This window comes from Helianthus annuus, chromosome 5 (assembly GCF_002127325.2).
Source record: "Helianthus annuus cultivar XRQ/B chromosome 5, HanXRQr2.0-SUNRISE, whole genome shotgun sequence".
In the NCBI taxonomy this organism is placed as follows: Eukaryota; Viridiplantae; Streptophyta; class Magnoliopsida; order Asterales; family Asteraceae; genus Helianthus; species Helianthus annuus.
Window position 1 is genome coordinate 156,660,951 of NC_035437.2, and position 17,882 is coordinate 156,678,832.

Genomic DNA, 17,882 nt, shown 5'->3' on the forward strand with positions numbered 1-17,882 from the left:
GAGGTGAGAGTGGTCTTGCAAAAAAGCGGATGGCGCCAATGTTGAAACAATGGTTAACACAAAGGATAACCAAGGGGGTCGTTTCACTTATAGGGTTCAACCTCTTCTCTTGCTCGTATCCAAGGCTCGAGATCTGCAAAACAGTAAACACCGTTAGTCTCGTTAAGAGGGGAAAGGGAGGTTTTCCCTCTTAACCAGGCTCCGGCGTGAGAATAAGTACTGTTCCGAGATGAATAAAACAGTGTGTGTATAGAGTGAGTAAAGAGAGCGAAGATCCTTAACCTGAATGATGAAGGGTTCTATTTATAGCCGGAGGGTGAAGAAGGAGGAAGCAGCTGTGCCAGCTGTGGATGTGCGCCAGCTGTCCGACCAAGGGGAATATCCTCTTGGTCTGCTCTGTCAGGGACGGCATAGTGGTACACGTGGCGTCCCCGCATTCGACGGTGTTGGGCACCTCGTACTGGTCATGTCAGCCCTGCTCCCTGGATTGTCGCAGGCCCATGTGGCTTCTTGTGTATGGTGCCACGTATTGTCCTTGATGTTGGGCGAGGCATCTTTGATGCCCGCCGGGCCTTATCCGGTTGTCTTCTGGAAGCTTCTAGAAGATCCAGATGATGTGGATGCCTTGTGTGCACAAAAAGTGGTGTGGTCCCTGCCATGTAGGCAGGGAATTGGGACCATACCTCTTCACCAAGAGATATCCAGCAAGAAACCCCTACAACAATTTAAATAAATTTAATGAGCTTAATGGAGAGGACTAGAGTTTTTTTTTAACCAACTAGATAAAAGAAAATTGACTAATGATCATGACTAAACGATTTTTTTTTTTTTTTTTTTATGTTTTGAGTATTGTTATGAGAATAATATAATAATGTCAATTACTACTATATATATATCAATGCTTAAAAAATCAACCATGCCTTCATCAAGGGGTAGCGACTAGAGCAGGTTTTTTTGCTGTCATTTGGCATTATTCATTAGGCTGATTTGGCAGGTGTCCTTCAAAAAATAAAGAGAAATATATTTGTGTGGAAGAGAAGAAAGATGGCTATTGGTTTAGCGGCTAGTATTCTCCCTGACCGCATTGTTTTGTCACTAATTTGAAGTCTTGATAAACCAAAGATTTGTACCTTAGGGGTATCTATCAAAGTGTGTACATGATATTGTTCCTTACTTCCTTTTAAAGGTTGATTCTTCTAGTTTCATATAACAATTGTATAAATTTAGAAGTATAATTAAAGGGTTTGTTAGTTAGCCGTTTTAAAAAATTAAAGTGATAAAACAATCCCTAAATTTACTAAAATTAATGAACCAAAAAGCCTCTTAATTTTTATACACTAGACACTATATCTTATTGCTATGATTAAGGTTTAATATTCTTAATGATGCTTTAATTAAATTTTGAATGGAGCTCAAAGAAAAAAAAAAAACAATCCAATCCAAAGACAATCTAATTGCACTAGTAGTAAAAGATACGTGATTTAAGAATGACGTTTTTTTATGCACGGTAAATTTGGATCTCTAACGGATTACTGGAGAATTATCATTGTGCCACCAGCGCCACCCGTTCATATTCATCTCCATTAGGCACTAATGCATATACACCAATTCAGGAGAAAACCTAATAAATATAGGAAAACCCTCCCTTGTGGGAATCGAACCCGAGACCTAATGATCACTAAGCTTTTTCTCACCCTCCAAGATGCCACTAAGCTATAATGCCATGGGCGATTTACGAATTACGTGGTTTTTTTTCGTCTAATAATTTAGTGTTTTGAAAGGAAACGTGTTTGTCGGTGTTTGTATACTAATTTAAACCAAAATAGTTTACCTTGGGTGTTCGTCTAATAATTTAGTGTTTGGAAAGGAAACTCACTCGTGTCGGTGTTCGTCTAATAACTAGTTTACCTTTCTAAAAAAACTATAAAACCTTGGGTGTATTCTAACTTTATTGGTGTTATTGATGATATGGCAAAGTTAACATTTTTTTCAAACCACTCCCTCCATATGTTAAAGGTATTAAAACTTCTATTGGTTATCATGTTAACTTAGGGCTTGGGGTATACTATAACCCTCCTTAATTCCACCTAAGTGCCACATCACCCATTTCCCCTCTATTTCACTATGTCTTACTCCAAGGAAATGGTTTAACCCCATTAACTTCATCTAACCCTATTTTTAGTGGTTTTTTGTTTACAAAAAGGAAAGAATAATTAATTAACTATTTTTATATCCGGTTAACATGTTAACAAATAACTCATTTAATACCTCTTAACACAAGGAGGAAGTGGTTTGCAATGTCAGTTAACATGTCATGTCATCGTTAACACCTCAAAAATTAATGTTCTTTATTATCAATGTTTATTTTAGCTAAGAAGTTAATGATATGGTATTATTATTATTATTATTATTTTGTATTTAGTTTAAATATTTAATATCAAAATAACTTAAAAATGGTGAGTGAGGTAGAGTTAACAAGGTTAAACCATATTCTTAGAATAAGGTGGAATAAAAAGGAAAAAAAAAAAAAAAAAAAAAAACAGGTGATGTGTGCTCATATAGAGGTAAGAAGAGTTAAGGTATACCTCATGACCTAAGACCTAGAATATACACGTTATGGATTGTAAAGTAGTAAATTAACCGGTAAATAGATTTAAAAAGAAAATTAAAATCCGACTCAACCACCCGGCTCACTTCACTTGTTAATTGAACCGATTTAATAGCTGTTCAAAACTTCAAACAGACTCAACCATACGAGTGTTCTGATCTAACCAGTCTAGTTATGAAAACAGTTACTTACCAAAACAGTTTGATTCACAAACGTTAGTGTGAAATGACATCCTAATGTCAATGTTCTGGTATCCAAGTCATCCTCACTAGCACCACACGACATATACAAATGCAGTGGCTCTCATCATCTTATCAACCATTGTTGATTACTATTAGAACAATGGTGTAAAGCTGTACAGTTTGATTTTCAGCTTTATTCATACGTGTTCGGTATCAAGTTTGTACGTGTCTGACGCAGTTATCCTTGTAGTTTCCGTATGTTTTGTTTGCTGGATACTTCAGTTAATCATTAATTAGACAAAATAACCAAACATGTCTTTCACTTCACATGTTTTTAATTCAGAAAAAAAAATAGTGTTTTTTAGTTTGGTTTTGTGTGTTAAGTATGCCGGACCAAATTATACATTTGTAGTAATAAAATATGTAATTTTTTACGCGGACCAAATTATACATTTGTAGTAATAAAATATGTAATTTTTTACGTATCTACTTTATGTATGTTCACGTATTATAATAAATGAGTTAATTAAAATGTATACACAAACTTATTTTTCACGTATCTATTTTAATCTTATAAAAACTGAGTTAAGTTTGTACATGGTTGTAAATTAATTTGTTACTTTAACATTGACTTAAAAATATACCAAAAAACGGTTATCAACTATAAAAATGATTATTGGGTGTTTAGATTGGCCATAATGGTGTTTTTTTTTTTTTTTTTTTTTTTTTTTTTTTTTTTTTTTTTTTTTTTTCTGTTTGCTGGGGTCTGTAATTTATTTTGGTTCATTGGTGTATGTTTTTTGGGGTTTGTTTGTTGCTGCTAGTCTCATGCTAGCATGCTTTTGAATAAAATCTTTAATTTTCAGAAAAAAAACTATAAAAATGATTTGTTTTTATTTTCATTGGTGTGAAGCTAGTAGAAGTGTGTATTTGTTTGGTTGGATTTGGTGTCAATTTTATGGTGTACCAAAGCCTACTTTAATTCATTTTGGTACGCATTGATTAATAAAAAACGCTACTTGTTTGTCGGGAAAACAAGTAACCACTTGAGGTGTAGCGAGTTTGAGATTCGCATGTCACTTCCGGCGATTATAAGTTTTTATGAATGATGACGACGTACCCAGCCTGTTGATTGACAGCAAGGACTGTTACACCCTTTTCTTATGTTGTGAGATATGGTAACTTCCGCAAATCTATGATTTTGGGCTCAGGATGTTTCAAATTATACAAAGTTAATAGCAAGAAGCCAAGAAACTTATTGATGGTTAAGTTTAAAATGATTAAAACCATCTCCAACTTTAACCAAATAAGAGTACTATTTGATTTTAGTATTTTTAAAACTCGATCAATAACTATATTGAAAACCCATATTAATTAGAAAACAATAAAAAGCATTCGTTTGTAATTACAAAATTTACTGGTTTAAAAAATCGTTTGTAATTATAAAAATATTTCTATGTTTATTTGCCGTACAAAATACTTAAGAATACGAGTTTAAAGACCCGTGTATTGCAAGAAACGTGTGTTTATATATATATATATTTCTAGACCACTTTTACTATACTTAAAAAACATGCTAATATATATTCTTAGGCCTTTCAAATCCTGTCAATGACTATACAGGAATTGATTAAGAAAGCAATCAACATAAATTACATCAGTCATGATCCTATACTAGTGTTTTGAATAAGAGTTTAGATATGTTTTACTTATTTTGTATCTCTAGTATTTATCACGTTTCTATTATACTTTGTACTATATGATATAAAACTTGTATCTTTATGATGTCTAAAAACAAACAAAAAAAGTTTAAATCACTGAATTTTCTTAAATGCATCTGTCAGTTCATCTTTATTGAATTTAAAGTATATATTTAAGAGCGATATTAAACAACTATTTTTTACGGACCATAAAACACGTATACTCTTTGCTTTAACTACAATAAATACATAAGACGATTATCTATCCGTTTATCTTACTCTCTTTCTAACTCTTATTATATCTCTCTAAGATCATGTACAAATGCATTACGTGACACTCACGGATTTTGGTTAAATTTTTTTAAATATTACTGTCACCTCAATGCAAAAGGCTGAAGGCCGGTCCACTCAAAATAATTAACTTATCATTGTATTATAATAAATTTAAATAAACTAATTTATACATATATAATCCTTCACACCCAAACCTAATTCTTAGTACCACGACTACATATTTGGGACTATTTAACGTGACAGCTAGATGCATGAAAGGATCGTGTTCATCACATTACAAAAGCAACAAGTGATGGAGATAACACGCATTATTAGTTTTTAGCGACGGCTTCCAAGTATTCGTGACACCTGTCCTTGCTAATATCACTTAAGGTGGTGGACGACGTAATCAATGTCATTAAAACTTAAAATGGGAGGCTTTTCAACCAATTCCCATCTTTACTTTTTTCTGAATGGAGCACGTTATGTATATATTTATTATCGTTTTCCTAAAGTAGGATCATAAAAGGTTTAAGGTTGAAGATGATATGAATCGAACTTAAGATATTTTTGTGAGTTTTATTTAATAATCATAAAAACCAAACCCAAAACATGCCGTGGCAAAGCTTGAAAATTTCCACCGGGAGGTCGGAAGTCACCGGACGTAAAAGTATATACCTAATTTTTTTTTATAAAATCGAGGGGTCGAAAACGTATATATCTAAAAAATTCTATACGAAACGTACATACATAACACTACTGAGTGAAAAGTTCGGCCCTCCCGGGCCCCTTCATAGCTTCGCCCCTGAGAACATGTGAGAGTTTTGGGACTCATTTTGACGATTAGATTCGATTACTTCGGTTAGATAATATGTCACGATCTCGTTTTAGTTAACCACGACGAAAGGAAGAAAATAAGATAGACGAGAACTTCAAACTCACGGCTAGTTAACATATATACAGTATGAACTAAACTAAACAACAGAATTGTATTTTTTGAAATATGGTTATAAATATGGCTCGTGTACGTCAAGATGATAGGTTTCTTGTTTCACACGGATGCTTAATCAACCTAAATTAAAGACTCTGGTTTAAAATGATTAGTTTATCAGTTAAATTAATGATATAGCAAATTTACCTGATTAGGATTAAAGCATGGGAAAATCACCAAATTGGCCACTGCAACGCCGTCTTTGCGAAAATGGCCACCGGACACCCCTTGCCGAGCCGTTTCAAAATCCTGAAACGGCACAGGAGTTTTTTTTAACGGCCGTCCACTCCCAGGTTGACACGTGTCCGACAATCCCTGAAACGGCTTGAGAAGGAAGCTGTGAACGACACGTGGCTGTTAATGTGGAAAGATCTTAGCCAAGCCGTTACAACCGGCTCATGTGGAAAGATCTTAGTCATGTTCCTTCAACGAGCCAAGCCACGTTCTTACGAGATAGCCAAGCCGTTTCCGTACGATCTGGCCAAGCCGTTACAGCTGACATCCGATCCGTTTCCGTGAACTACTTGTGCCGTTTTAGCTGGCTCCAAGCCGTTTTAGCTGGCGCCAAGCCGTTACGGAAGGTCCGTGCCGTTTCAACACACTGTTCGAGCCGTTTCAGCTGGCTCAAGCCGTTTCAAACCTTTATATTTAGTGAGTGGCCGTTAAAAATTTTTCCCTATATTTTTTGTATTTGTTTTTTCAACAGATTTGTTTAAAGTTATAAAAACATTTGGCATTTTGTAAAAGAAAGTTTCCAACTTAAAATTATGAAGATTCGTTTGGTTGTATACACTGGCGGAAAGTGGGAAATCGTTAACGGAAAGTTGGAGTATGTTGCTGATGCTGATTCAAGTAGACGTGGTTTAGAAATTGAACCCAACCTTTCATACACCGCTCTTTTAAGTAAACTGTCAAACATTTGTAGTTCTACAAACATTACGAAGTTATCTTATCGGTTGTCTTCCTTTAGTGATCCCATAGATATAATAAACGATGAAGATCTTGCAATTTTTTATAATTTTGCTATGGAAAATATTTTTGAAATTTATAAATTATATGTGATTGAAGGGTTTGGTGTTGGATCATCTGGTTTTTCAAGTCCAAAAAAATTTTTAGTTCCTGATTTAAATTTCTGTACTGATGAAGAAAATTATGATGTTGTAAACGACTCCCAACCAAATCCTGATAATTCTTTCGAAAATTGTTCGCGATCTTCATCAATTACTTTTGAACCAGGTCACGTATTTAATAACAAAGAAGACATGAAACTTGAATTGGGAAAAAAATGTTTGTTAGAACACTTTGAGTTTAAAGTAGATAGATCCTCTAAAACTCGGTACCAGGTGTCATGTTTGGTCGACGGTTGCGGTTGGCGTTTCCGTGCAAGGAGTTTTGGAGATAGTGGGGTGTTTTTTGTTAAGAGCCTTTAACGATAAACACACGTGCTCGAAGACGCTAACGTACCCACATGTTCGTCAGGCAAACCCACATGTTGTTGCTCATTATTTAAAAGAACCTTTAAAAGACAGTGGAAGAATATATCGTTGTAATGAAATAGTGAAAGATTTTAGACAGAGATTCCAAGTTGAGATAACCACTAGTCAAGCTTGGCGTGGAAAAAGTCTGGCACTAGAGCTTTTACAAGGATCAAGCAGAGAGTCGTTCGCAGAACTACCACTTTACTGTTACAATCTTGAGCGGGCAAATCCTGGTTCTGTTACACATATCAAGACTGATGACGAGCGTCGGTTTGAGATGGTCTTTGTCGCGATTGGTGCTGCGGTAAGTTATAGCATTATCTGTTTTTATTTTGTTTCGACAAACTACATGTTCTTGACTCTTTTTAAATAATTTTGTTTCAGATTCGTACCTTTATATGCAATTTAAGACCGGTGGTGATCATTGATGCTGCACACCTAAAGGGTGAATTTAAAGGGACGTTATTTTTAGCTGTAGGGATGGATGGAAACAACCAAATTTTACCAATTTCCTACGGAATAGGAAAATCAGAGGATGGTGAATGTTGGACATGGTTTCTGTCAAAGCTTAAAGAATGTATCGGTGAAATACCTGAAATGGCCATAATTTCGGATAGAGCGAATTCTATACATCTGGCTGTTAGAAACGTCTTTCCACATGTTTATCATGGGTTATGTTGTCGTCATTTAATGATGAACCTACGTTTACCCTCTGATAAAAAAAAAGAAAATGAGAAGTTGTGGTGGAAGACATGCAAATCGTACCGATTGTCTGATTTTAACGAGTCATTTAATGCTCTTTGTCTTGCCGTTCCTAGAGTGCGACACACTCTAACAAGTATTGGGTTCGGTAGATGGGCACGGGCGCATTGTCCAGGCAATCGATATCATTATATGACATCTAACAGCGCGGAGTCTATTAACGTTTTATCTAGACACTCGCGTAAAATGCCGGTAACACAACTCTTAGAGTTCTTCCGGCAATCTGTACAAAAGTGGTTTTACGATCGCCATTTGCAAGGTATACATGAAAAACATTTACTTACACAGTGGGCACAGAAGAAAATTTTTAAAAAAATTGAAGGGTCTAGAACATGGACGGTTGCTGGGATTGAGTTAAACAGTTATTCTGTTGCAGACAGTGGAAAGGGGGGTTTAGTGGACTTTGTTAATGGAACATGTAGTTGCCGAGTTTGGCAGGTTTCTGGTTTACCATGCGGGCATGTTATCGCCATTTCAAAATTTTTAGGTGAAACCGACTGCAGTAAGTATTGCTTCCCGTGTTACTCCAACGAAGTCTATAAGAAAACTTATGAAGAAGCGATTTATCCTCTCCCGCATAGATCTGAATGGGAGACTCCAGAAGACCTTATCAATCTTCAATCGCCACATATGACAAAGCGCCAGGCTGGTCGTCCTCGAGAAAACAACCGAATCTTATCCCGCGGGGAAGAACCTACTCCCCTCTATTGTTCCCGATGTAACTCATATGGTCATCATCGGGATGTATGTCGGCAGCCCATGCCGTCAGAAGTTCGTACTTGCAAACACCCAGACAAAGGGAAAGGGAAAGAAACCGATAATCCTGATGATTTTACACAATCTCCTGCTGATTATATATATCCGTCTTTCAACTTGGGAGACTTTTAATACTTTATTAATTTATTTTGTGAAATTTAATATAACTTGTCGAGTAACTAGTTGCATATTAATATTGAAAATCATTTCATTAAAATATGTTATTAATTTTTTTTATATTACATGCATACATAGAACCATTAAACATTAACAGGTGTGAAGCGCCCGGTGTAGAGTTCATCTGCCATGTACCGTCTGTATCTGAAACAAGCATCCTGAAGGTTTCCTTCGGTCCATGTTAAAGAACGATTCCAAATAAGTTTTTCCATTAGCATACATATGATGACTCCTGAATTTCTGCCAACACGATTTGTTTGAGGAGGCCACACGAAATCCCCTACTATTTGCATGGAACGCGTCTCATTTATTCCTGACTGTTGCCAGTACGATATACGTCCGAGAAACCACAAAAATAAAGACTCAAATTCTAGAACAATTTGATGTACTCTTCTGTGTACGCAAAATGAATCTCCGCAATTAATCGTGTCACAATTATTAGCAAAAAAAATTCTTAATTGTAGTGACTTTATATTTATTTTAAAAAGCAACCAATTTTGTTCGTTGTCCGGTATAGGAACGTATACCTGCAAAAAAGTGAATAATTTTAGGTTCTAAATCAACGGTGTAAATTTAAAAACAAAAATTATTAGCAAAAAAATACTTTCCCAAAAATTATATCAAACACGTACAAGTTCTTATTAAAAAAAAAACAACCCTGACATTTACTAATAACCGAAATGGTCTTCCGCTTCAGAATCATACTCTACCCCTTCTTCCATTTCCGCACGATAAGCTTCAAAACGCACTTTATCGTACAGCCTTTCGAAACAAGATTCGTCGTCTGAGTTTGAGTCTTCGTCAGCAGTAACCGCCAAATTTTCTTGTGGAATAATCTGGTCCAAAGGAAGCTGTTGTTCATCGTGATTAGGTAACGGATCAACCGCCTCACACTGAACATAACCCCTAAATGGTGCTTCACGTGTTGGCTGTTGCACCGGGTTTGGGGGGTTACGAGTTTGTGAATTATTTGGTTCGGGGTTATCTGGGGGTGGGTTTGGGTGGTTAATCGGTTGGAAAATGTTGACGTTGATATGAACGTTTACATGAATGTTGATTTCTTGATTTGCCATGAGGTAGAAAAAAGAGGTACAAAAAAAAGGGGATGCAGTTGAGCAGTGAACCAAGATGTGTTTAAATAGGTGTGGAGTAAGAGTGGGAGTCGTGTTCATTTAATAAAAAACGGATATAATAAAATAGAAAAAAAAATTGATAAAGCCTACCGTATCAATTTCCCAGAATGGAGGATATGTTGCTGTAGAACCATCTGCGTATCTGGTTGCATCAATATCTTGTTTATGTAACATGTCGAAGAAATTTGGCGGTAGAACTGTCCAACGAATATCGTTTGACGACAGCGTCCTTGCATTCTCTCGTTCACACATGAGTTTGTTACACCATGCTTGTACGTGCTAAAAAATGATGGTAATTTACTTATTACAAAAATTATGAAACAGATTTTTATTACGAAAAAATTTATTATTAAGGTACCGTTTTTTGAATAAAACCTGCTCCAGTAAATCCAAGCAGTCCCCCCCACCAATCCTTTCCTAGTGGTGTTAACCCCGTGTAAGAAGAATAGCAACTAGGATTATCCCCTTCGTAGTAAAATTCAAGAACATTTGGAGACCATTGGCGATCCCAAATCTGTAAATTGTTGGAAACGGAAGGAGGAATACTTGTCATTGGTAATGGAGGATGTCACATGTGTAATAAAGGTAGAAGGGACACATATATATATATATACATATAAAGACTAGTAGAAAAATATTTAATGTTTTTAAACCAAAAAAATACAATTACATTTCTAATACGGGATCATCATCATCATCACCAAGGTTGTTGTCAGTTGTTGTATCTGGTAACACGGAATCATAAAATAGTAAAGCAAGTTGACGTCGCATACGTTCCGCTGTTTTCTGAGTATCTTTATCATCGTTCAACGGTTTTTTATTTATCAACCTATCAAGAAATATGCAAACCCAAACCCCACAGTCTCCCAAAACTCCGGACTGCTGAGGAGCATCGGTTGCATAAATAACTCGGAAAGGGTAAGTTAACGGTAATGGTCTGTGGGCATTGTAACCATGAATTCGTAGCCAGTGGTCAAACACAAAATTTATATGACACACCACATCCGTTCTTTCCTTTTCGAAAGCATTTAAAAAGCTGAAAGAGCAACAAATTAACACAGTTAGTAACATGTATGTTGGAGTACTAATAAGTTAAATCTGCCTAATACCTGTCCTATATCGTTAGCGTGTAATTGAGAAGATTGAAAACGCCTAAAAACCAATGAGCACCTTCTATATACAACGGTACGTAAACCTATATAATTAGTAAGCAAAATATTAAATTAATTCAATACGAAATACATTTATTCAGTAATTAATAAGTTGTCGTTCAACATTACCTCGTCAACAGTATGTATTGATGGAAAAGGGTCAACCTGCCCAGTAAAGTAACCTTTACAGGTATGGTCGACGGACGTGTACCGAAAATAATTTTGAAAATATGGGGGTAGAATACTCCACCGATCACTTTCATTTCTTGAATGATACATGTGGATCATCCACCCAAATATATGCTGTCAAACATTATAAAGTTAATTACAATAAAATATACAAAAAAATATAAATTAATTTTTTATTACTTACATCATCACTTAACCAGCCTTCACCGTCCATGCCCAGCAACGACTCCCAAAATTTTGGACCGACAGAATTCCCAACTATTAGGGAAAGATGTTGACTGCCGCAATTTGGATACCACTGCTTGATAAAATCAATTTGTCTATCCTCGTTTCTTGACCTTTTGGCTTTTATATCTTTCAATCTTTTATAAGCCACATACGGGGATAGCATAGCTGCTGCGGGCTTTACAAGCCTTTCCGATCGTCTCAGTTTGACGATTTCAGGATCCTCATTCTACAAAAATTGTATATATGTATTAATTTCACTATCTAAAAAATAATTTCATTAACTTTCATTTACAAAATTAATACTAAATTTTTTTAAATTTATACTAGTAATAAAAATATGATAAGTAATTAAAATAAAAAGATTGGAAAAACTTACAAAATCTTCATTCACCATCGGGCTCATAGAGACGTGGTAGGCATTATCGTAATTGATAAATGAATCGGCAACAGCCTACAAGAAAAGCATGACAGGTAAATTAACAGTTATTGGTGGATATTGTTATTATAAAAAAATTAACCTTACATTATCACTCTGAGTGTGTGCCTCTTCTTTTGGTGTTCGTACGGTCACCGGAGTCCTGACCGTTTTTTGCTTTGGAGAACATCGATATGATTGAGAAAACTCTCCCATGAACATATTGGTAAGTCTCCGGTTGTTCTCTAGCAGCCTCTCGTCCAAGACTGATTTAAACTTTGAAATCAGGTCATTCTCGTAATTTGATCGAAACGGGGTCGGGGGGGATCAAAAATCTGTTGTGGAATCTCATCTCGATCCGTTGCCGGATTATAACCTTCATTGGTCCCATCGGGACCAAACAGAGCCCCCATTACAGACGCAAGCTGTTCTTGTGTGACGACACCTGGGGCGGCCTGCATTTCTGGTTGATTTTGACCCGTGAATCCTGTGGGCATTTGAATGGGTATTTCTGTGTGCATTTGAATGGGTATTTCTGTGGCCCTTTCAACCGGATTCTCGCCCGGCATTGCACTGGCATACATCCGACGTTCAGCGTCTAAATAATCTGAACTAGACAAATACCACGTGCTTTGCAACTCATGTTGAGTTGGCAATATAACCAAAGACGGCCTATATTCACGTTTCTGCCAAAATGTTTCAAAAAAATCCCCAATTATTAATATATATTAATATAAACAATAAAAAAGTGTATGTTTATTTTTAAAGTATATTTAAAGATAAAATGTATTACGGTTGCAGCTGTTTGTAGCAATGAATTGACACTGCTCCTCATAAACTTCTTGCCTTCTTTCCATCCCAAAAATCTTGGAATCGTCTCACCTTGATACCATTCCCTTGAATTCTTAAAATGAGGAAAAGTCTCCAACACCCACATCTACACAAGAGAATTTATTTAAGGGTTATTTATATTTAATTTTATAAGTTCTCAAAAATAACTATATTCATAAACATTTACGGGTACCTTGAACGGCCACACAAATCCAGCTAAAGAAAAACCTTTAGCTTCATCCATTTTCCGATTGGACAAATTGTATATAGCACTATAAGTACTTTCCCAAAAATAATTACCCCACGGATATTGTCTGAATTCTTCTAAGTTATCCACAAGGTCTAAAATCATATTATCAACTGCATTGGTTTTTTGCCAACCCAAAAAACCTTGACCGATTAGCATTAGAAGACATATCCTCGTGCGGTCAGCATCATCAAAATGGCTAATGTTACCGAACATGTTCATTATTTGGCCAAAATTAACAGTTGATCCAGCTCCAAAGTATTTGTTCCTAAATGAGTTCGGATGGTCTATAGGTGACCAGGAACTGTGCCCAAAACGTAGCCCCGTTATTAAACAAAACTGTTTCGGGGTGAATGTAAATAGCTGCCCTCGTAATTTATACGAAATCCCAATACGGGGAAAAGGCGTCGGTATTTGTAGTTGTGCAACGCCATATAAAAGAAGGCTATCGCATATGGTGCACCTATTATCTAAGAATGGACCGAAACAAGTTTGCCTAATAGCTGATTCAACCGCCGGAGTCATCACTTCATGCAAATTTTTTAAAACCAACCACTTCTCTCGAACTTTAATAGTTATTTGCTATATAAAAAGAGAAAAAAAATTAAAAATAGCATACGAATTCAATTAAAAAACTTATCTTTATTTTATCGGCAAACATTTTACCGGGCACAAAGGGGGGTCCATGAAAGCATCTTGCATCTCTTGGTCGTTTGGTATATTCTCGAAAGCATTCGGCATGTTCTCGTGTCGGTTGAAGTCCATAGTGGGGGCCCACAATTATTGTCGAAGAAGTCAGTGGTCCCGGAAGAGTCAACGATCTTTCGGATGTTGAAAGTTGCGGTCTTCAACTCCTTTGCTTTGCTCCAACGTGGTGAGTTGCTTTGAAAATGAGAAAATGAGGAAACGGCATTGTTGACCCGATTTGAATTTTCGTTGATGTGGGGAATAGTTGTTTATTGGAACACGCGCCGTGAAACGGCTCAACCTGACGCCGGAAACGGCACTACTTGACAGCGGAAACGGCTCGGCCTGAAATCGGAAACGGCTTAAACTGACAGCAAAACGACGCGCCTGAAACGGCTTGCTGTAGCAGAGGAAACGGCACGGCGTTGCAGCTGTAACGGCTTTAAGTTGCAGTGCAAACGGCTCGGCCTGTCGGTAACGGCATAAACAAGAAACGGAAACGGCTTGAATATTACTTTATTGAGGCACGTGCCACGAAACGGCTCGGCCAGTTATATGTAACGGCTCGGGCAGTACCTTTATTGAAAGTTGTGATGAAAACTATTAAAAAAACAATTATATAATAAATTATTTTCAAGTTAAATAAGATCAAAAAATTTTCTTAGAACGCCACTCATAGCACTTGAAACAGTCTTAAAACCAATAATGGCTGACAAAAACAACGTATACTACTCTCAACCAGTTAGTAAATCATCAACGTGGATTCTTAAGAAATGGAGAGCACCCAGACAGTCCGGTGAATCTTCCTCGTCTGAAACGGTCGTGCCGGAAGAAAACAATTTTTTAAATAACCGTCAAAGCTTGCACTTAAAGAGAGCCGGAAGATGGGCAATTCCAGACGACGAATCTGAGAATTGGTCAAAAGATGTTGCAACATTTTACAGTACTGGCGACGCCCCATTCTGTTATTCAGCTGTTTTCACTCGTTATGTGGAGTTGGACAAAACATTTTGGGGTACTTTGTTAGGCTATCGTTGTAATGGCTACCTAACAGCAACGGTAATTTCATTATAAATTTTTTATTATCAAAATTTGCATTTTTTCGTGTTTATTAATATACAAATAATCATTAAACAGCATATTGAGGGATGGACTGGACGACTAATGGCTTGGAGAAAAAGAAATTTACAAAAGGATCCGACGTTAAATTTGCGGTGGACAATTCTCCCACATCAATTCTATGACACGTTACTACAATCGGTTCCTAAAAGCGTGGTTGGTTATGGAAATGGTAAAGTAAACCCATTTCCTTCCTTTGTTGACGTGGATTTTGTGTTTTTCCCACTGTCGATTGACAATAACGAATGGATGTTAGTACGGTTAGAGTTGGCGTCCCAGGAATTAGTTTTGTACCCGTTTGAAAACTTTTATGGACGAGGAGACAAATTTAGGGCAGTTATTATTCCACGGTTGACGAAGCTTAAGGTGTATTTAACTGGGTTGCTTGTGCATTTGAAGTATTGGAAAAAGACAGGAAAACCAGAATGCTGCATAACTCATGAGCTAAACGATAACTACGTGATTTCTAACAGGTCAATCGTAGGAAATGAAGCTGTCTATCTGTGTATGCTTATGGAGCATCTGGTTACAGACAAACCCATTAACATTACTGGAGACGTTAAGCAAATATGTTTGTCATATAGACGATTCATGGCTGATAAACTGTATTTTTGGCGGTGTTTACCACGGCCAAATGTTGTTAAATAAAAAAACTGTTCTTTGTAATATATTTAATTTAATATTAAATCTTCCCATTTTACCCTTTTCAAACCTATAAATACATACATTACTCCCTCCTATTAAACAACATTCTCATCCCAAAACTTCACACTAACAAAATGGACTCTTGGACCGACGAGGAAGATATTGCTGCTGTCGTTTCGTACATTGCCGCTCGTGAACTGGGCACTTACTCAGTTTCCGATCCTGCTTTCTGGGAGCAGGTTTTCAACAATTTCTGCATTCACCTACAAGAGACGTCCCGAAGCGTCGAGGCGTTGATGACTCGTCTTTCTTTGGTACGCTTTAAATGTACACGTTTTCTAGGAAGGTGCAAAAATGTGAAAAAAAAAAATCCGAACATGGAAGAAGAAGAGATCATACAAGAGGCCCTGCTAGACTACGCAATACTTTACGACGAGGACTTTGAACACCTTTCAGTGTTTGAAATTTTAAAAATCTATCTGTAATTCACGAAAGAAGTTTGTAATATTCTATCGTGCAAGTTAATGTTTGGGCCAAAGAGCCGTTTGTCGATATGCAACGTGCAAAAATTAATTAATATTTTAATTAATTAAACTAATTAATAAAGTTAAATAAAAATAGTAAAAAACGACCCAAAAAAAGCTACATAGTTTGGGCCCAAGAACCCACAAAGTTTTAAAACAAATAATTTTAAAATTTATTAATTAATAATTTAACTTATTAAACTAATTTAAGAAAGTAAAATAATAAAAACGGATAAAAAGGGGGTTCTTCTTTAAAGAAACGGCCCCTCCGTGGTTCGAACCTGCGCCCATTGTGTGAAAGCCAAACATGTTAACCAGTTTATCCTCCTACTCGGAGCTGGTAACAATGTTAACTAATTAATTTTTATACAGTACTTTAAAACGGCCCAGTTGACAATTATTTTGAGTCCACATTTGGGCCAGGTTGGGCTTCACGTTGGGCTTAACGTGACAACTAGTTGCAGTCCACTATTTTAATTAATAAAAACGGATAAAAAGGGGGTTCTTCTTTAAAGAAACGGCCCCTCCGTGGTTCGAACCTGCGCCCTTTATGTGAAAGCAAAACATGTTAACCAGTTTATCCTCCTACTCGGAGCTGGTAACAATGTTAACTAATTTATTTTTATACAGTACTTTAAAACGGCCCAGTTGACAATTATTTTGAGTCCACATTTGGGCCAGGTTGGGCTTCACGTTGGGCTTAACGTGACAACTCGTTGCAGTCCACAATTGGCAGATAAAAAAACTTTTCGTCGCAGTTAACAAAACTTATAACTTTATAACATGCAAAACTTTAGAACATGCAAAACTTTATAACATCCAAAATATTTTTTATATAAATATTAAAATAAACATAAAAACACTAAACAAAACATACTAAAAAAAAAAAACTAAAAATAAATCCTAATAGCCTCCCACTCCGAAACATGCTTGAAATCCTGTCCCTCGTCATGACGATAGTTGATCAGCGCCACCGCCTTCTAATCATCCTCGTCAAGGTCGGGCATCTCTCTCTCCACCCTCTGGAAATACCGGTCAAACCTCTCGCATTCCAACCGGACCACACGAAACCTAGAAGATAAGGCGTCCACGCTTCGGTTATGGTCCGGACCACGAAGCTGTCCAAAAATTTGTTGAACACGGACCCAAAGGCCACCCTGTCCCCGTGGTGGAGGATTGGTCACTGCCTCCTCCCAGGCTTCGCACAAGGCGATGTCGTCAACTTCTGTCCACGAATTTGCCATTTGAACGGATGAACGGAATGTATTGTCGAAATATAAAGAGTGTTAACGGGGACGGCGTGGAGAAATGAGAAGTTTGGGGGGGTTTATATAGTTGGTAATAGGTGTGGAAGTAATAATGGTTAGCCGTTTACATGGGAAGATGGAAAGGCAACGGGTAAAAAGCCCGTTTAAAAAGCCCAAAACAGTTTATTTATTTTTTTTTCTTTTAAATTGTTACTGTATAGCCCATATAAAAAGCCCAAAGCAGTTTCGTGAACTTGTTAGTGAACAGCCCGTATAAAAAGCCCAAAACAGTTTATTTATTTTTTTCTGTTAACTTGTTAGTGAAAAGCCCAAATAAAAAGCCCAAAGCAGTTTCCTTAACTTGTTAGTGCACAGCCCGTATACATAGCCCAACACAGTTATGTATTTTTTTTCGTTAACTTGTTTTGTGAACAACCCATATAAAAAGCCCAAATCATAATTAAAAGTGAACGAAACACATAATTTTTATTACTAATTATTACAAATCACATAAAAGATATAACATGAAAAAATTACAA

The 17,882-nt window shown here is 36.5% G+C and overlaps 1 protein-coding gene and 1 long non-coding RNA gene across 2 annotated transcripts; one reads left to right on the forward strand and one right to left on the reverse strand.

Moving 5' to 3' along the window:
• The first annotated feature begins 6,521 nt into the window (after nucleotides 1-6,521).
• Nucleotides 6,522-8,882, forward strand: LOC110943896. Its single transcript, XM_022185626.1, has 4 exons — nucleotides 6,522-6,675; nucleotides 6,823-6,995; nucleotides 7,072-7,536; nucleotides 7,617-8,882. Exons 1-4 carry the CDS (start codon nucleotides 6,522-6,524, stop codon nucleotides 8,880-8,882), a joined length of 2,058 nt encoding a protein of 685 aa, XP_022041318.1.
• Nucleotides 8,883-11,837: 2,955 nt separating this feature from the next.
• LOC110943899 lies at nucleotides 11,838-12,366 on the reverse strand. Its single transcript, XR_004893386.1, has 3 exons — nucleotides 12,152-12,366; nucleotides 12,005-12,079; nucleotides 11,838-11,854 (listed from the first exon to the last, which is right to left on the reverse strand). It is a non-coding gene; the product is annotated as an uncharacterized LOC110943899 (long non-coding RNA).
• Between the last annotated feature and the right edge of the window lie 5,516 nt (nucleotides 12,367-17,882).